The sequence below is a fragment of the Sceloporus occidentalis genome, unplaced genomic scaffold (genome assembly GCF_023333645.1).
Source record: "Sceloporus occidentalis isolate IW3139 unplaced genomic scaffold, rSceOcc1.0.p SCAF_8, whole genome shotgun sequence".
NCBI lineage: Eukaryota > Metazoa > Chordata > Lepidosauria > Squamata > Phrynosomatidae > Sceloporus > Sceloporus occidentalis.
In genome coordinates, this window is record NW_028316988.1 from 26,514,565 (window position 1) to 26,528,033 (window position 13,469).

The window sequence follows — 13,469 nt, forward strand, 5'->3', positions numbered from 1 at the left end:
GACTGTTTTTTTATTGATGTGTTTTAAACCCGTTCTGTTTTAATAGGAGCGTGCAGCCATTGACTTTAATGGAACTTGAGCATAGGTGATTTTTCTCATACGTGTGTGACCAAAATGGATCCCCCGCATATACAAAGGGTCCACTATAATTAAATGGAAGGGAGTAAAGGTTTGCATCAAGGCAGTTGAAGAAAATGGGCATGGGGAAGAGACTAGCATCAGGTATATGTGCTTGTAGGCACAAGGAGGGGCAAGGGGCCTAAAAGCATAGACTAAAAGCATGTTATGATGCAGGCACAACCAGTGATGGCTCCTTTTTCGCTAGAATATCACACCGTATTAGTGTTTGATATTAGATAACTTGATATTAGAAATACCTCTGATGTTATGAATTTTTTAAAATGTGATTCCTGTATCTTGGAATTGCATTTGGACCCTGCAGTTATGGAGCTTGTATGCCCTTACAACTGCAAAAAATCTCATAATCCCCAAGCAGGACAGTCAAATGTTACCCACACTCTGCTCCCTCCTTATTCCCCCCAATAGTAACAATATTTTTTAATAAACAAAACAAAACAAAAAAAACTGTATGGTCCTTGGGGTAGAAGCCCATCATTCATAGATGGCACAGTAACAAGATAGTGAAGATGGCGAGCTGCTAATGAAAGTGCTCCAAGTAGTTTGTTCAACCAAAACTCACCCCATCATGAACTAGAGCCTTCCACGTATGTTCTAGTTTCTTGATGAGCCTAGATCATGGGGACAGAGGAAAAGAGAGAGAGAGAAGCAGACAAATAAAATCTGTGAAACCAACAAAAGATCACAAGATGCTGGAGTAGCATCCCCATTCAACTCAAAGATTCTATTCTAAGATAGCAAGTGAAAAATGGGTTTGATAGAATGACAAAGCTCATGGAGGTGGGGATGGATTCTGCTTTGATATCACTGACAATATGGACAAGTTCTCTTCCAGCCAGCCAGGGTACATAGGTGATGTCACAAGTGGAATAGCTTCAAAGCCATGTGAAGTGCAAACTACTTACCTGTAGGACTGGAGGATATCGATGATGCCAACGTGCAAGAGCAGGCGTTCCCCTTTGCCATTCACAGCTGGGATACCACCCATCCTGAAAAGAAAAGAGAACAGATATGGTTTGTCAGCAGCAATTTATTCAGTTCAAGATGCACACTTCAGAAACACATGTCTATTGAACAGAACAGGAATAGGTTTCCAGAGGTGACAAGGCACAGGACAGTAGTGTAGTGGTTAAAATGGGTTTAGAGAGAGTCGGGTTTTACCTGCCACTGAGCCAGGAAACTGGCAGTAAATAACTTTGGCCCAACCCATTGGTAACCAGGAACCAGCCATCCATCACCCCTACATGACCCTTGATATCAAATTAATATCAAGAGGGAGGTTGCTGGCAAGCAGCCAAAAAGGTGGCTCCCCAGTGCAGGAAACCGAACATACCATATTGGGACAGTATGGCTCAGTATGGGAGAAGTCAAAGACACTTAGCCACAGCAATTCAATATGTGAGTACCCTATCAGGACACCCTGCAATTTAGGTAACATAGTCATTTGTTCTCCCAACCTGTCCCACCTCACGGGGCTGTTGTTGTAAGAAAAAAGACTGGGGAGGAGTAAGGCTACATATGCTGCCTTGAGGTCAGAGAAGGAAAGGCAAGACAAAAATATGATAATAAATAACCACACATGCACAGGGCACAGAAGGTTGGAAAGGACCACAAGGGCCATCTAATCCAAACCTTTGTTATAGATTCCTGCATGGCAAGGGGTTGGATTATATGACGCTTGTGGTTCCCTCCAAGGGTATGAGTTCATATCGTGTGCATGTGTGGTTATAATCCAGCATTCCCAAGATGCCTATTCAACCTCTGGTAAAACCTCCAATGAAGGATAGTCCACCACTTTCCCAGGGAGTCAATTCCACTGTAAATCAACTCTTACACACTGAAAGATCAAACATATATATATCATCCACCAAAGAAGGGGCAAAATCCATTTCTGGAAAAGTACAAATCCTGGCTGGGGGAGTCTGGGAGTTGAAGCCCAAAACTTTTCCCAGCTCTGGCCCCACCCAGCATGGTGAACGGTTCAAAACATCTGAAGGCCCAATGATTCCATCTTCAAAAGGAAGAAAAAGAGGATCCCAACAATTATCGTCCAGTTAGTCTGACATCAATACCAGGAAAGATTCTCGAGCAGATCATTAAACAGAGAGTCTGTGAACATCTAGAAGGCAATGCCATAATCACAAAAAGTCAACACGGGTTTCAGAGAAAGAAGTAATGCCAGACAAATCTGATCTCTTTCTTTGATAAAATTACTAGGTTGGTAGATGAAGGAAATGCTGTGGATATAGTATATCTCGATTTCAGTAAGGCCTTTGACAAGGTTCCCATGACATTCTTGCAAACAAGCTTGTAAAATGTGGGCTAGACAAGGTAACTGTTACATGGATTTGTAATTGGTTGACTGGCTGAACCCAAAGGGTGCTCAACAAGGACTCCTTTTCATCCTGGAGAGAAGTGACCAGTGGGGTCCCACATGGCTCTGTCCTGGGGCCAGTTTTATTCAACATCTTTATCAATGACTTGGAAGACAGAATTGGGGGCATACTTATCAAATTTGCAGATGACACCAAATTAGGAGTAATAGCTAATACTCCAGAGGACAGGATCAAAATTCAAAATGACCTGAATAGATTGGAAAGCTGGGCCAAAGCTAACAAAATGAAATTCAACATGGAGAAATGTAAGGTATTGCACTTAGGGCAGAAAAATAAAACACACAGATATAGGATGGGGGACATCTGGCTGAATTAAACTACGTGTGAAAGGGATCTGGGAGTCCAAGTAGACCACAAGTTGAACATGAGTCAACAGTGTGATGTGGCAGCTAAAAAGGCCAATGCAATTTTAGGCTGCATCAATAAAAGTATAGTGTCTAGATCAAGGGAAGTAATAGTGCCACTGTATTCTGCTTTGGTCAGGCCCCACCTGGAATACTGTGTCCAGTTCTGGGCATCACAATTTAAAAAGGACATTGAGAAACCGGAGAGTGTCCAAAGGAGGGCGACTAAAATGGTGAAGGGCCTGGAAACTATGCCCTATAAGGAACGACTCAGGGAGCTGGGGATGTTTAGCCTGGAGAAAAGAAGATTATTAGATGATAGCCCTGTTTAAATATTTGAAGGGATGTCATACTGAGGAGGGAGCAGGCTTGTTTTCTGCTGCTCCAGAGAATAGGGCATGGAGCAATGGATGCAAGCTACAGGAAAAGAGATTCCAGCTCTACATTAGGAGGAACTTCCTAACAGAAATGGCTGTTCCAACAGTGGAAGTTGCTCCTTCGGAGTGTAGTGGAGTCTCCCTCCTTGGAGGTCTTTAAGCAGAGGCTGGATGGCCATCTTTCGGGGATGCTTTGATTTGGATTTCCTGCATGGCAGAATGGGGTTGGACTGGATGGCCCCTGTGGTCTCTTCCAACTCTACGATTCTATGATTCCCTAGCTCTGGTATAAAGAAATGCCCATTATAAGTGTGAATTACCTTAACAAAACACACACATAAAAGGTCAGATCTTCTGTACTAAAAAACCTAACATGACAGAATCTGACAACCAGAATAATTAGAAAAGGAAGGGAGGTAGAGAAAGGCGAGACTATGCCATTGTTTCAGTTACACAACTGAATGTTTCTTCATATAACTAAAACAGGATTAAAAATAAATAAATCCCATGGAAAACAGTTACATAAACTGATTTGCATCAAGTGCATTTCTGTCAGCACAATTGCTTTCCCTTTTGATTTTCCAACAATTGTTTAAAAAAAACTTTATTCACTTTTTCTCTCCTTCGCTTAAGACTGGGGAACCTGAGGCCCTTCTGTTAGATACAGCCTTGACTAGGGACAACATCTGCAGGGTGTTTTTTTACCATGACAATTTTAGTTGCTATTTGCAATTAAATAAGCAAGTGCGACTTAATTAGGGGCAATGTGTAGAAGGCCACAGGGTTCTTTTTGAGAATGGAATAAGCATCTTTTGACGCAACAATGTTAGCTGCAATTTGCAATTAAATAAGCCACATATAAATTTGTCACTGCAAAGAGTCGGCTGATCCACTGCAAAGAATTAAAAGGCTGACGAACACTCTGCATAGTACTCTGCCCTGCTAGTGTAGTGACACAATACTGGAAAGATTCTGGAATGTTTCCCCATCTTCCCTCCCCACCCCAATTCTCATGAATCTCCTGCACACAGAAAACCAGCAAGCCCAGTGAAAAAGGCAGCGTGTAGAATTGCTGGCTTTCTTAGGAACGGCGGTGGCAAAGATCATGTTCAGAAACACTGACTGCTTCCCAGCCACCAAGATCAGTAAGTCTAATGGGCAGTATTCAAAGACATGGCCATATTAGGCTGATTCAACACAATAAGACATAAATGAATCTTGGAGCACCTATGGGGCTAAAACTTTCATGGGACAGTAGGCTCAGAGATGCTAACTCTGACAATGGCAAGATCATCAGTTCGAGGCCCAGACACTGTGTGACAAAGTGAGTTCCCATCACTAGTCCCAGCTTCTGTCAACCTAGCAGTTCAAAAGCATGTAAAAGTGCAAGTAGATACATAGGCACCACTTTGGTGGGAAGGTAACTGGCCACGTTCCATGGAGTCATGCTGGCCACATGACCATGGAGTCACCTTTGCCAAGGCTGGCTCTTTGGCATAATAATAATAATAATAATAATAATAATAATAATAATTATACCCCCCTCTTCAGCCAAGGCTATCAGAGCGGCTTACAATGTGTGAATTAGACATTTCCCTGCCCTCAGGCTTACAATCTAAAAAAGACAAGACACAAAAGGAGAAGGGAATGACAGTCGGGAAGGAGGAAAGTCCAGCACATCTGCTCTCTCTTGGAGGCCTCTCTCCCCCTCAAGATGGTGGTCAGAAGGAGGGCGCTTCTTCTTTCCAGGCAAGGCCTGTTATTGCTGGCCTGCGTCTCTCCCCCTCAAGATGGTGGTCAGAAGGAGGGCTCTTCTTCTTTCCAGGCAAGGCCTGTTATTGCTGGCCTGCTTCTCTCCCCCTCAAGATGGTGGTCAGAAGGAGGGCTCTTCTTCTTTCCAGGCAAGGCCTGTTATTGCTGGCCTGCGTCTCTCCCCCTCAAGATGGTGGTCAGAAGGAGGGCTCTTCTTCTTTCCAGTAATGGAGATGAGCACTACCCCTACAGCCAGACAAGACTTGACAACTTTGTCAATGGGGAAATATATTCCAAAAATATATATTTGGGCAGAAATATATTCCAAAATGGGTTTGTGTACATCAACTGCAATAGAGGCAAAAGATGTGGGCATGGTGATTGGGTGATAAATACAGTTTTCAACTATGGTCGGGTAAGAAAGGTTTTACACACAAGTGGATGATGTCCTTGGTCTAGTGCATTTGCAACAAGTTTGCAACAAGTTACCATTCTGGAGCCAGTAGGGAAATCAGTAGTCATAGCATCAATTCTGATATCTCTGGACAGGGCTACTTAAAAATCTTGTCCGAAACCCAGGAAAACCACTGCCAGTCATAGAATCACAGAATTACTCACAGAATCTCAGAGTTGGAAGGGGCCCACCAACATCTGTTTGAAGACTTCCAAAAAAGAAGAGCCCATCACTCTCCAAGGCAATTGATTCTACTGTGGAACACCTCTTAAAGTCAAAAACATTTTCCTAACGTTTAGGTGGATTCTCTTTTCGTGTAATTTGAATCCGATCCAGTCAGTAGTAGGTACTGCGCTAGATAGACCAAAAAGCATAGTTCCCAGGTTGATTCCCCCTCACTTGCAGGTAGACCTTTCCCAAACTTTGCCACTTCCAACTTTCCAGTCCAAAATTCTCAAATCAACACAGGACACCACAGCCTTAAGACAGGCAGCTCCATTACATCTAACACATGTAATGTCTTCAGTGACACTGGAGCAATGTTTCAGCCGCTCAAATTCCACTTACGTGTCATCTGTGTCGATGGATTCCCCACGGGCAGCTCCACCCTGGATTGACTCCATGGCCGTAGAGTACAGGGCCTTCTGGCCCATGGGGCGCTTCTCATCTGAAGTGCTCTGGGCACCATCGGTTTGTCGTTCCCGCTCCTGTTGGTCTATATTGTGCACTCCAAGTAGCAGGCTGTAGTCCATGATCTTAAAACTCTCAAGCACCTGGAAAAATAGAGGACAAAATAAAGGGGAAAGGAAAAAAAGGAATGAGGGAAAACTCATCAGTTCTGCCTCATAGTTAACTTTGCAGCCCAATGTACCACCGTGGCCAAGATCATAAAACTGGAAGGATTGTAACTCAGGGGTTAAGTCACAAGGAAGGTGCCAGGTCTGACCCCCACCATCTCCAGTTAAAAGGATGGAATAGTAAGATGGCAAAATTCTGTCTCCCTCTCTGTGTCTTTTACATAACAGAATCTAACTTGGAAGAGACCCCAAAGGCCGTCTAGATCAACTCCCTGCCATGGAGGAAGACACAACTAAACCACTCCTGTGAAATACCCATCCAAGGCAGGAGAGGTCACCACCCTCTGAGGCAGTCTATGACATTATCAAAAAGCTCTTAGCTCAGCTTTTACAGTGGATAACATTAATGTTGTTCGCTGTCTCCTGGTATCTAGAAATTGTATTCCACTCAAGATAAAGGTTTCCCCTTTGACAAGGTTGTCAAGCCATGTCCGACTGTAGGGAGCGATGCTCATCTCCATAATTAAGCCGAAGAGCCAGCGTTGTCAAAGACAACTCCATCATCATGTGGCCAGCATGACTGCACAGAATACTTTTACCATCCCACTGAAGTGGTATCTATTTATCTACTTGCACTTTTATACATTTTCGAACCAGTAGGCTCACTCAAACATTCATTAAAAAACCCACGGCTATTTATATTTACTGTCTGAATTGTTTCTTCAGGAAGATGGTTGGCTTTTAAGCCTAGGTGGGCAATTAGGTAGCAGCTTGGATCAATTAAGGTGCCCCACCAGGCTGTAGCCGCTTACACAGCAAGTCTAAATATCTCCATTTTCATCTGTAGTCCTCAAAATGGCAATTGAAAGAGGCATCACGTCACTTCCTGTTGCCATTTTGAGAAGGATTATGATGGAAATGGAGGTAATTAAGGGGGTAAAATAATAGAAATATAGACTTGGCCATTTGGTCCAATCGCCCTTCTCAATGTACAAACTCCAATGAGGACATTCCTATCAGATAGCTGTCTAGCATCTTTCTCTAGTCATTTTCAAAAATAGCTTGGATGTCAACAAAAATAAAAGCCTTGGCAGAGACCTCACCACCTCTTTAGGTGACTAGTTCCATTGTCACACCACTCTCACTGTTGCTATGTTCCTTCTGATGTTCAAACAAAACACATAGCCCGAAAAACCCACAAAAAAATATGGATGCCAGCCATGAAAGCCTTTGACTTCACAAACCTTACTCTCCTGTAATTTAAAACCATTAGATCTGATCCTACCCTCTGGGTCAGCAAACCTGCCACCTCCACTCTGGGACAGTCCTTGAGATATTGGAAGAGGGCCGTCATGTCCCCCTTGAGTCTTCCCTTCACCAGGATGAACAGTCCCAACTCCCTCCATCTTTCCAGATTATTATTATTATTATTATTATTATTATTATTATTATTATTATTTTGTTCTCCACTTCTATCATCATCCTTGTTGCCCTGAAACAGCTCCAACATGTTGAGGCTGCCCAGGTGGAAATGTTTTGTGCATGTGGGGACTCATGGCAATATATATATATATATATATATATATATATATATATATATATATATATAAATTGGAAGAATAAAGGGACATTGAGGACTAGCAGGGGGTTTCAGGAGTGGGGTTCAAAAGCTACATTGAGCCCATGGGTCACACTTTCCTCCCATGTGCTTTAAAAGATAGCTTAGGGATGCTTTGAATATATAATTCCCCCTTGACCTACCAAGCAGTCTCTCTGCAGTGTCTTCACAACGGCACTGAAGGTGTCTGTGTCTAGCATGATGCCTTCAGGCATGTCCTGCATGAAGTCCAAGTCCTTGTAGGTGGGGCTTGACTTCTCTTTCTCTTTCTTGGATGCCCGGCGTTTGTACGTTGAGCCCTTGAGGTCATATTTCAGGTGCATCTTCACCACACGGGGCAGGATGTTGTTCATCACCACCACTCGGATATTCTTGCCCCCAGACTGGACACAGTAGAGGCCGTAGAACTTTGGCAGCAGTGTTCGGGGATTCTGGTTCAAGTTCTGGAGACAATTGAAGGAAAAATAATGTAAATAAGTGGCAGTATGAAGGCCTCAGCAGACAAGTAACTCTGCTTTTTCAACACTGATGGGAAGGTATCTTATACTGTGTTGTTTCCTCCCACGTCAGATTAACAGGACCTATGCTAATTAATTGCAAATTTTATCCACTGAGGGAGAGATGACTGGGATGGAGTCCCTCCCAGTTCCAGGTCCAGCCTGAACATAAGAGGTAGGAGTGGACTCTTAGCCCCAGCTACAGCAATAGTTAGGCCATTAACAGGCTAGTTTTTGGACTCATTTAAACTTTGGGGGGCTGAATCATAGATAATGTGACAGCCCAATGCTGTCAAGACTCCTCAGATGCTTGAAAGAAATGGGGAGCTGAAGCTGGGGCAGCAAGTCAATCATTGGGCAAGTCCACCCATGTCCACCTATGGCAGGTGTCTTCACCAGTCCTGACAAATGCCCCATCCTATTCCATCACAGCAAATTTGAATGACACCTCAAAGGGGGTGAGTTATAAAGACCAGTACCTTCCTAATTCCCTGCCCCTCACAGCTGACATACTGAGGGAGAGGAAAGACTGATAGAGTTGGCTAGTCACAAAAGTTGACTGCGAGCTGAGACAGTAGAGTGGTTCTCCCTCCTTTTTTCCCTTGCTCTTGCCTGATGAAGGGCTACTCTTAGGCAGCAGTAAAAGGAGAGGTGAAACTCTTTCCCAGCAGAGCCACTGAAATGTCCTGGCTTCTCTTCCTTCCCTCTGTTGCCGTCTGATGGAACGTATAACAGTTTCATTCCACCTTTCCCTTCACAGAACTCAGCACAGCATGATATGAACTTGGGTGTCCACAGACCTACTCCACATGGTTGTAGGTCATCCTGAGATTTTATCCTGTTTAAAAACTTCAATTGATATAAAAACTCCAACGAGAGTGTGGACTGGGGTTGGCTACAGGACTCATGCAAGTCCTCTGTTCCAGCAAGTCCTCTATTCCAATAGCTTACATTTTAATTTGTAAGCCATCTTGAATCCCAATCTTGGGAAAAGGGCAGTGTGTAAATGATTATGATTATGACAAGAACAGTAACTTTGTGTGATTCATAGTCCACCTGGAGAATGTTTGGGGGCAAACTTGATTTTGGGGTGGGGGATAGGGTATAGACCTCCAAAGTCTCCTGGAGATCCCCTGCCTTCCACAGTTGACACCCCCCCCACACACACACACACAAGGAATATAGAAATAATACCTTGACATGCATTTAGATCAGGTATGAACAACTGTTGGGATTAGAGGACTGCCTCCCCCAGAAAACAGGGAGGGGATACTCCCTGCCAAAAAAATTAATTTGCTCCCAAGGGAGTGGGGGAGGCATTTTTACCAGTATGCCATGAGATGGCCATCTTTTGGTAGTGCTTTAGTTGTGCCTTCTTATATTGGCAGGGGTTGAACTAGATCACTCTTGTGGTCCCTTCCAGCTCTTAAGATCCTGTTATTTCAACCTTCACATTTCAACTTATAAACAGTCCTCCCTACCGGCAGAGCGGTGCATCTGCTACAAACCAACAACGGCCCAGAGGTGGCTTCTGGCACGCACCATATAATAGCCTGGAAGCAGCTTCTGGAGAAACTCCGCCTCTTTGTGCATCACGGTTTTGATTATGAACTCGTCATCACTGGTAACGTAGAAGAGAGACCCACTGGCTCCAGGGTTGGACAGCTCAATCAGAGGTTCATTGCATAATGAATACTGATGGCAAAAAGGAGAAGAGAACATTTAAGAGTAGACAGGAAACTAAACCCAGCAGGCAGTGGCGTCCTGGTTATGGTATCCTCCGGTGTGGGGGGCGAGGCTACCAGACAGGGCAGGAGTGGGGTTTCAGAACCGGAAGGGATGCGGATTCCACAAGGAGGCAGGGGCAGGCTCAGCCAGGCCAAGCACATGTGCCCCCCGCCCTCCTTGCCATGACTCAGTTTTCCTCAGGGGAGAATCAAGCCATGGCAAGGAGCCAGGCCAAGTGCACGCGCGCGCACATGCACTGCCTGCACTGTCTTGCCGCAGCTGAGTTTTCCTCCAGGCTTGGTTCCTTGCCACAGCTTCATTCTCCTGAGGGAAACAGAGCTATGGCAAGGAGGGGCGGGGTGGTGGTGGTCTGACTGGGTGACACTCCCCTCTGGTAGGATCCAGAGCTGGGAAAAATAAGGTTTGGGGGGATTACAACTCCCAGAATCCCACAGCCAGCATGGAAGACTTCTAGAAATTGCAGTCTGATGAAGCAAATGGGAGTTCATGAAAGCTTATGCTGAATGTGCTGTCTCAAAGGTGCTGCTAGATTTCCCTCCCACTTTCCTTCTTATGCTGAAACAGACTAACATGGCTATCTGCTTGATAATGTAGCAAAGAAAAAGTAATCTTTCTCAGTTCCAAGACTACACTTCCTTAACCTGCCCCAACCTAGATGCTTTGGGATTATACTTCTCCGTTTTTTAATCTAGAAATCAGCAAGACTGGCCCCAGATATTTTGTTGCCAGAGGCAAAAGACAAGATAGCAATCCCTCCATCCATTTCACATATAGCCTTCAGCACTGGCAACTGGCTAGTATTCCTCCACATCACATCTAAGGGCAAAACAAATGGATCCCTGACTCTACTTTTTAATTGGGAGCCAGAAAGACTGGCCCCAGACATTTTGCTGCCACAGGCAAAAGACAAGATAGTAAATCATCCCCCATCCATTTCACACATAGAAGCCAACACTGACAACTGGATAGTGTCCCTCCTCACCACAGCTGAAAGATTAGTACAGACAGTGCAGAACAGGCTGTTTCCAGAGCTTTAAAAAGTTATTTTGGGAGACAGCAATTGGCTAGGGGATGCTGGGAGTGGTAATCCAAAAAGCTTTGGTTCTGTGACATGAGAAGCTGTGTCTACCAAGAAAGGGAAAGGACAAGCAGACTGCCAAAGTCACCCTCCAGCATTTGAAGCCAGAAGAGGTTGTTTGGCTCTAGATTGTAACAGATTTGTCCCTAGAAAGGGGAAACATACCAAATAATCATCTGGACGAATGCCGAAGAGTTCTCGGAAATACCGGAAAGCAACAGGTGCATATGTTTTGAATCTGAAGTCAGGGTAATGGTGCGCTGGAGTTAAGTTGCTGCCTTCACTGTATTTGGAAAGGAAACACACAGAGCAAGTGAAGCCCTCTCCTCTGTCTCCAAATGGTATTAACTATTGTTCTTCTGCTGTTAAAACCAAAGATAGCGACAATACATCCCGCTCCCCATGGGCTTTGTCGTTTGGGGACTTCCCCACCCTGCTCTGAGATGGGAAATTGTATCTTTAGGCCTGTTCAAGCCAGATCAGCAAAAATGCCATTTATGTGACTATTAAAGCGTTAATGAACTATTTCACATCATTTCAACTGTCATGGCTTCATCCTAGGCAAATCTGGGATTTGCAGGTTAGTGAGATACTTAACAGTTTTCTACCAGAGACCTCCAGCACAGTGTGCACACACACACACCACCCCCTTCTTGCAACAAGCCTTGGAGATGTATGAAGCTATTCAGAGAACCTTGGGAGATGTAGTTCAGCTGAGAATAGAGCTCTTCAATGCAGCATTTGATTAAAACAATTCCCAGGAGGTCTTATGATAGAGCCATGACAACGAATGCATCAAGAAATTGTGTGAAATACAGATACACCTTTGTTTTGCTTAACACAAACTCAACCCCTATTCCCAAGCTTGCAGTGTCAGATTACCTGGGAAAGAAAATGCTCTCCACTACATAGAAGTCCTGCATCAAGACGTCCCTCTCGGGCTTGGAACTGAGGTTTCCCACTGTATAGCCGATCCCGAGCTGGATGGCCCCTTTGAGTGTGGTGGATGTGGTCTGGGGTAGCCAATAGAGGATATAGTTAAACAGGAGGTCATTAAAGCAAGATTCTGACTCTGCCACAATAAGGGCAGAGAGGGACAAGATATGGCCTTTCAGATGTTATTAGATTGAAACTCCCATCGCTCACCAACAATGCTGTCTAGGGTCAATGGGAATTGCAATTCAACACATCCCTAGGGTGGAAAAAGCTTGGATGGAGGCAAGAAAAAGCATGACATTAAGTCCAGAATCAAAGTTCTACATTGGTGCTAGTCACAAAAAAGAACACAGAAAAGCTGGCTTCTCTGGTTATCCATGTTCTCCACTCCGCACCCACCTCCAACAGACCATACCTTCTTGTATGTCGTTTCCCCTGATGCATCAACCCCTCGGTGACCAATCTTTTTTCCCTGTCCAGCGCCTGGCTGCCCGGTCAGCGATGGTGCCTGAGAAAAGGAGAGTTTCAAAGTGAGTGGGAGTGAGCAAGAAAAAACTGATCCCAAATCAAAGAGAGAGGAGTAAGGACAAGGGTGGAGGGCAGTGGCCAAGGCAGGTGAGAACTAGCTTCTTCAAGGGCAATGAATTTAAGAGCTACCAGAGGAGTACCACCACTAGATGACTCTAGGTGAGAGTTCTCTAAACTCTCCTTTCTTGATGATGTTTGCATCCTCTACTGTTAAAACCCACTGGGCTCTTCAAACAGCCAATAACTGTTAAAAGCCCATTCTATAAAAGCTACATTATCTCAACTGCCATATAAAAACAAACTGAGACCCATTAGATAAGCTAAAAGAAAAGGCAGCCTCAGATTTCCCCCAGGTACATCTTTTCCTTCCTATTAGCTAACATGTTAAAGACTGACAAATAAAGTGCCCAGGGAGTTCCAGAGAGAGATCGAAATCTGGTTTCAGAGGCTGCCAGGCTGATCTATGGCAGCAGGGTCCCCTTGGACAGACATCAGGCTTATGTGATCATGCTTCAAATGGGACAACCATGTTAGCTGGTCTCAGTATTTTTAAGACTTATGGAATCAGAATTTGAAACTCAACTTTGTGCAGCCTGGGACTAGCAACAGAACAGGTTCACTTTCTGGACACCACAGCACAGCTACAAAATGGACATCTGAACACCACACTATATTGCAAACCCACTGACCGCTACATGTACTCACATGCCTCCAGTTTCCACCCAGAACCATAGCCTACAGCCAAGCCCTCCGATACAATCGCATCTGCTGGGACCCATAAGACAGGGATGCCAAACTCTTGGAA

General features: G+C 44.5%; 1 protein-coding gene across 1 annotated transcript in view; it reads right to left on the bottom strand.

Annotated features, from left to right (window-relative positions):
- Positions 1–13,469, bottom strand: part of LOC149308389 (phosphatidylinositol 4-phosphate 5-kinase type-1 gamma-like) — a 55,495-nt gene that overhangs the window by 22,950 nt on the left and 19,076 nt on the right. The window contains exons 4-11 of the mRNA XM_089536869.1: positions 12,552–12,644; positions 12,083–12,213; positions 11,366–11,483; positions 9,916–10,068; positions 8,020–8,319; positions 6,029–6,234; positions 1,044–1,127; positions 701–749 (exon numbers count right to left, since the gene is read on the bottom strand). Coding sequence (XP_089392995.1) covers positions 701–749; positions 1,044–1,127; positions 6,029–6,234; positions 8,020–8,319; positions 9,916–10,068; positions 11,366–11,483; positions 12,083–12,213; positions 12,552–12,644 — 1,134 coding nt within the window. The remainder of the gene's footprint in view (positions 1–700; positions 750–1,043; positions 1,128–6,028; positions 6,235–8,019; positions 8,320–9,915; positions 10,069–11,365; positions 11,484–12,082; positions 12,214–12,551; positions 12,645–13,469) is intronic.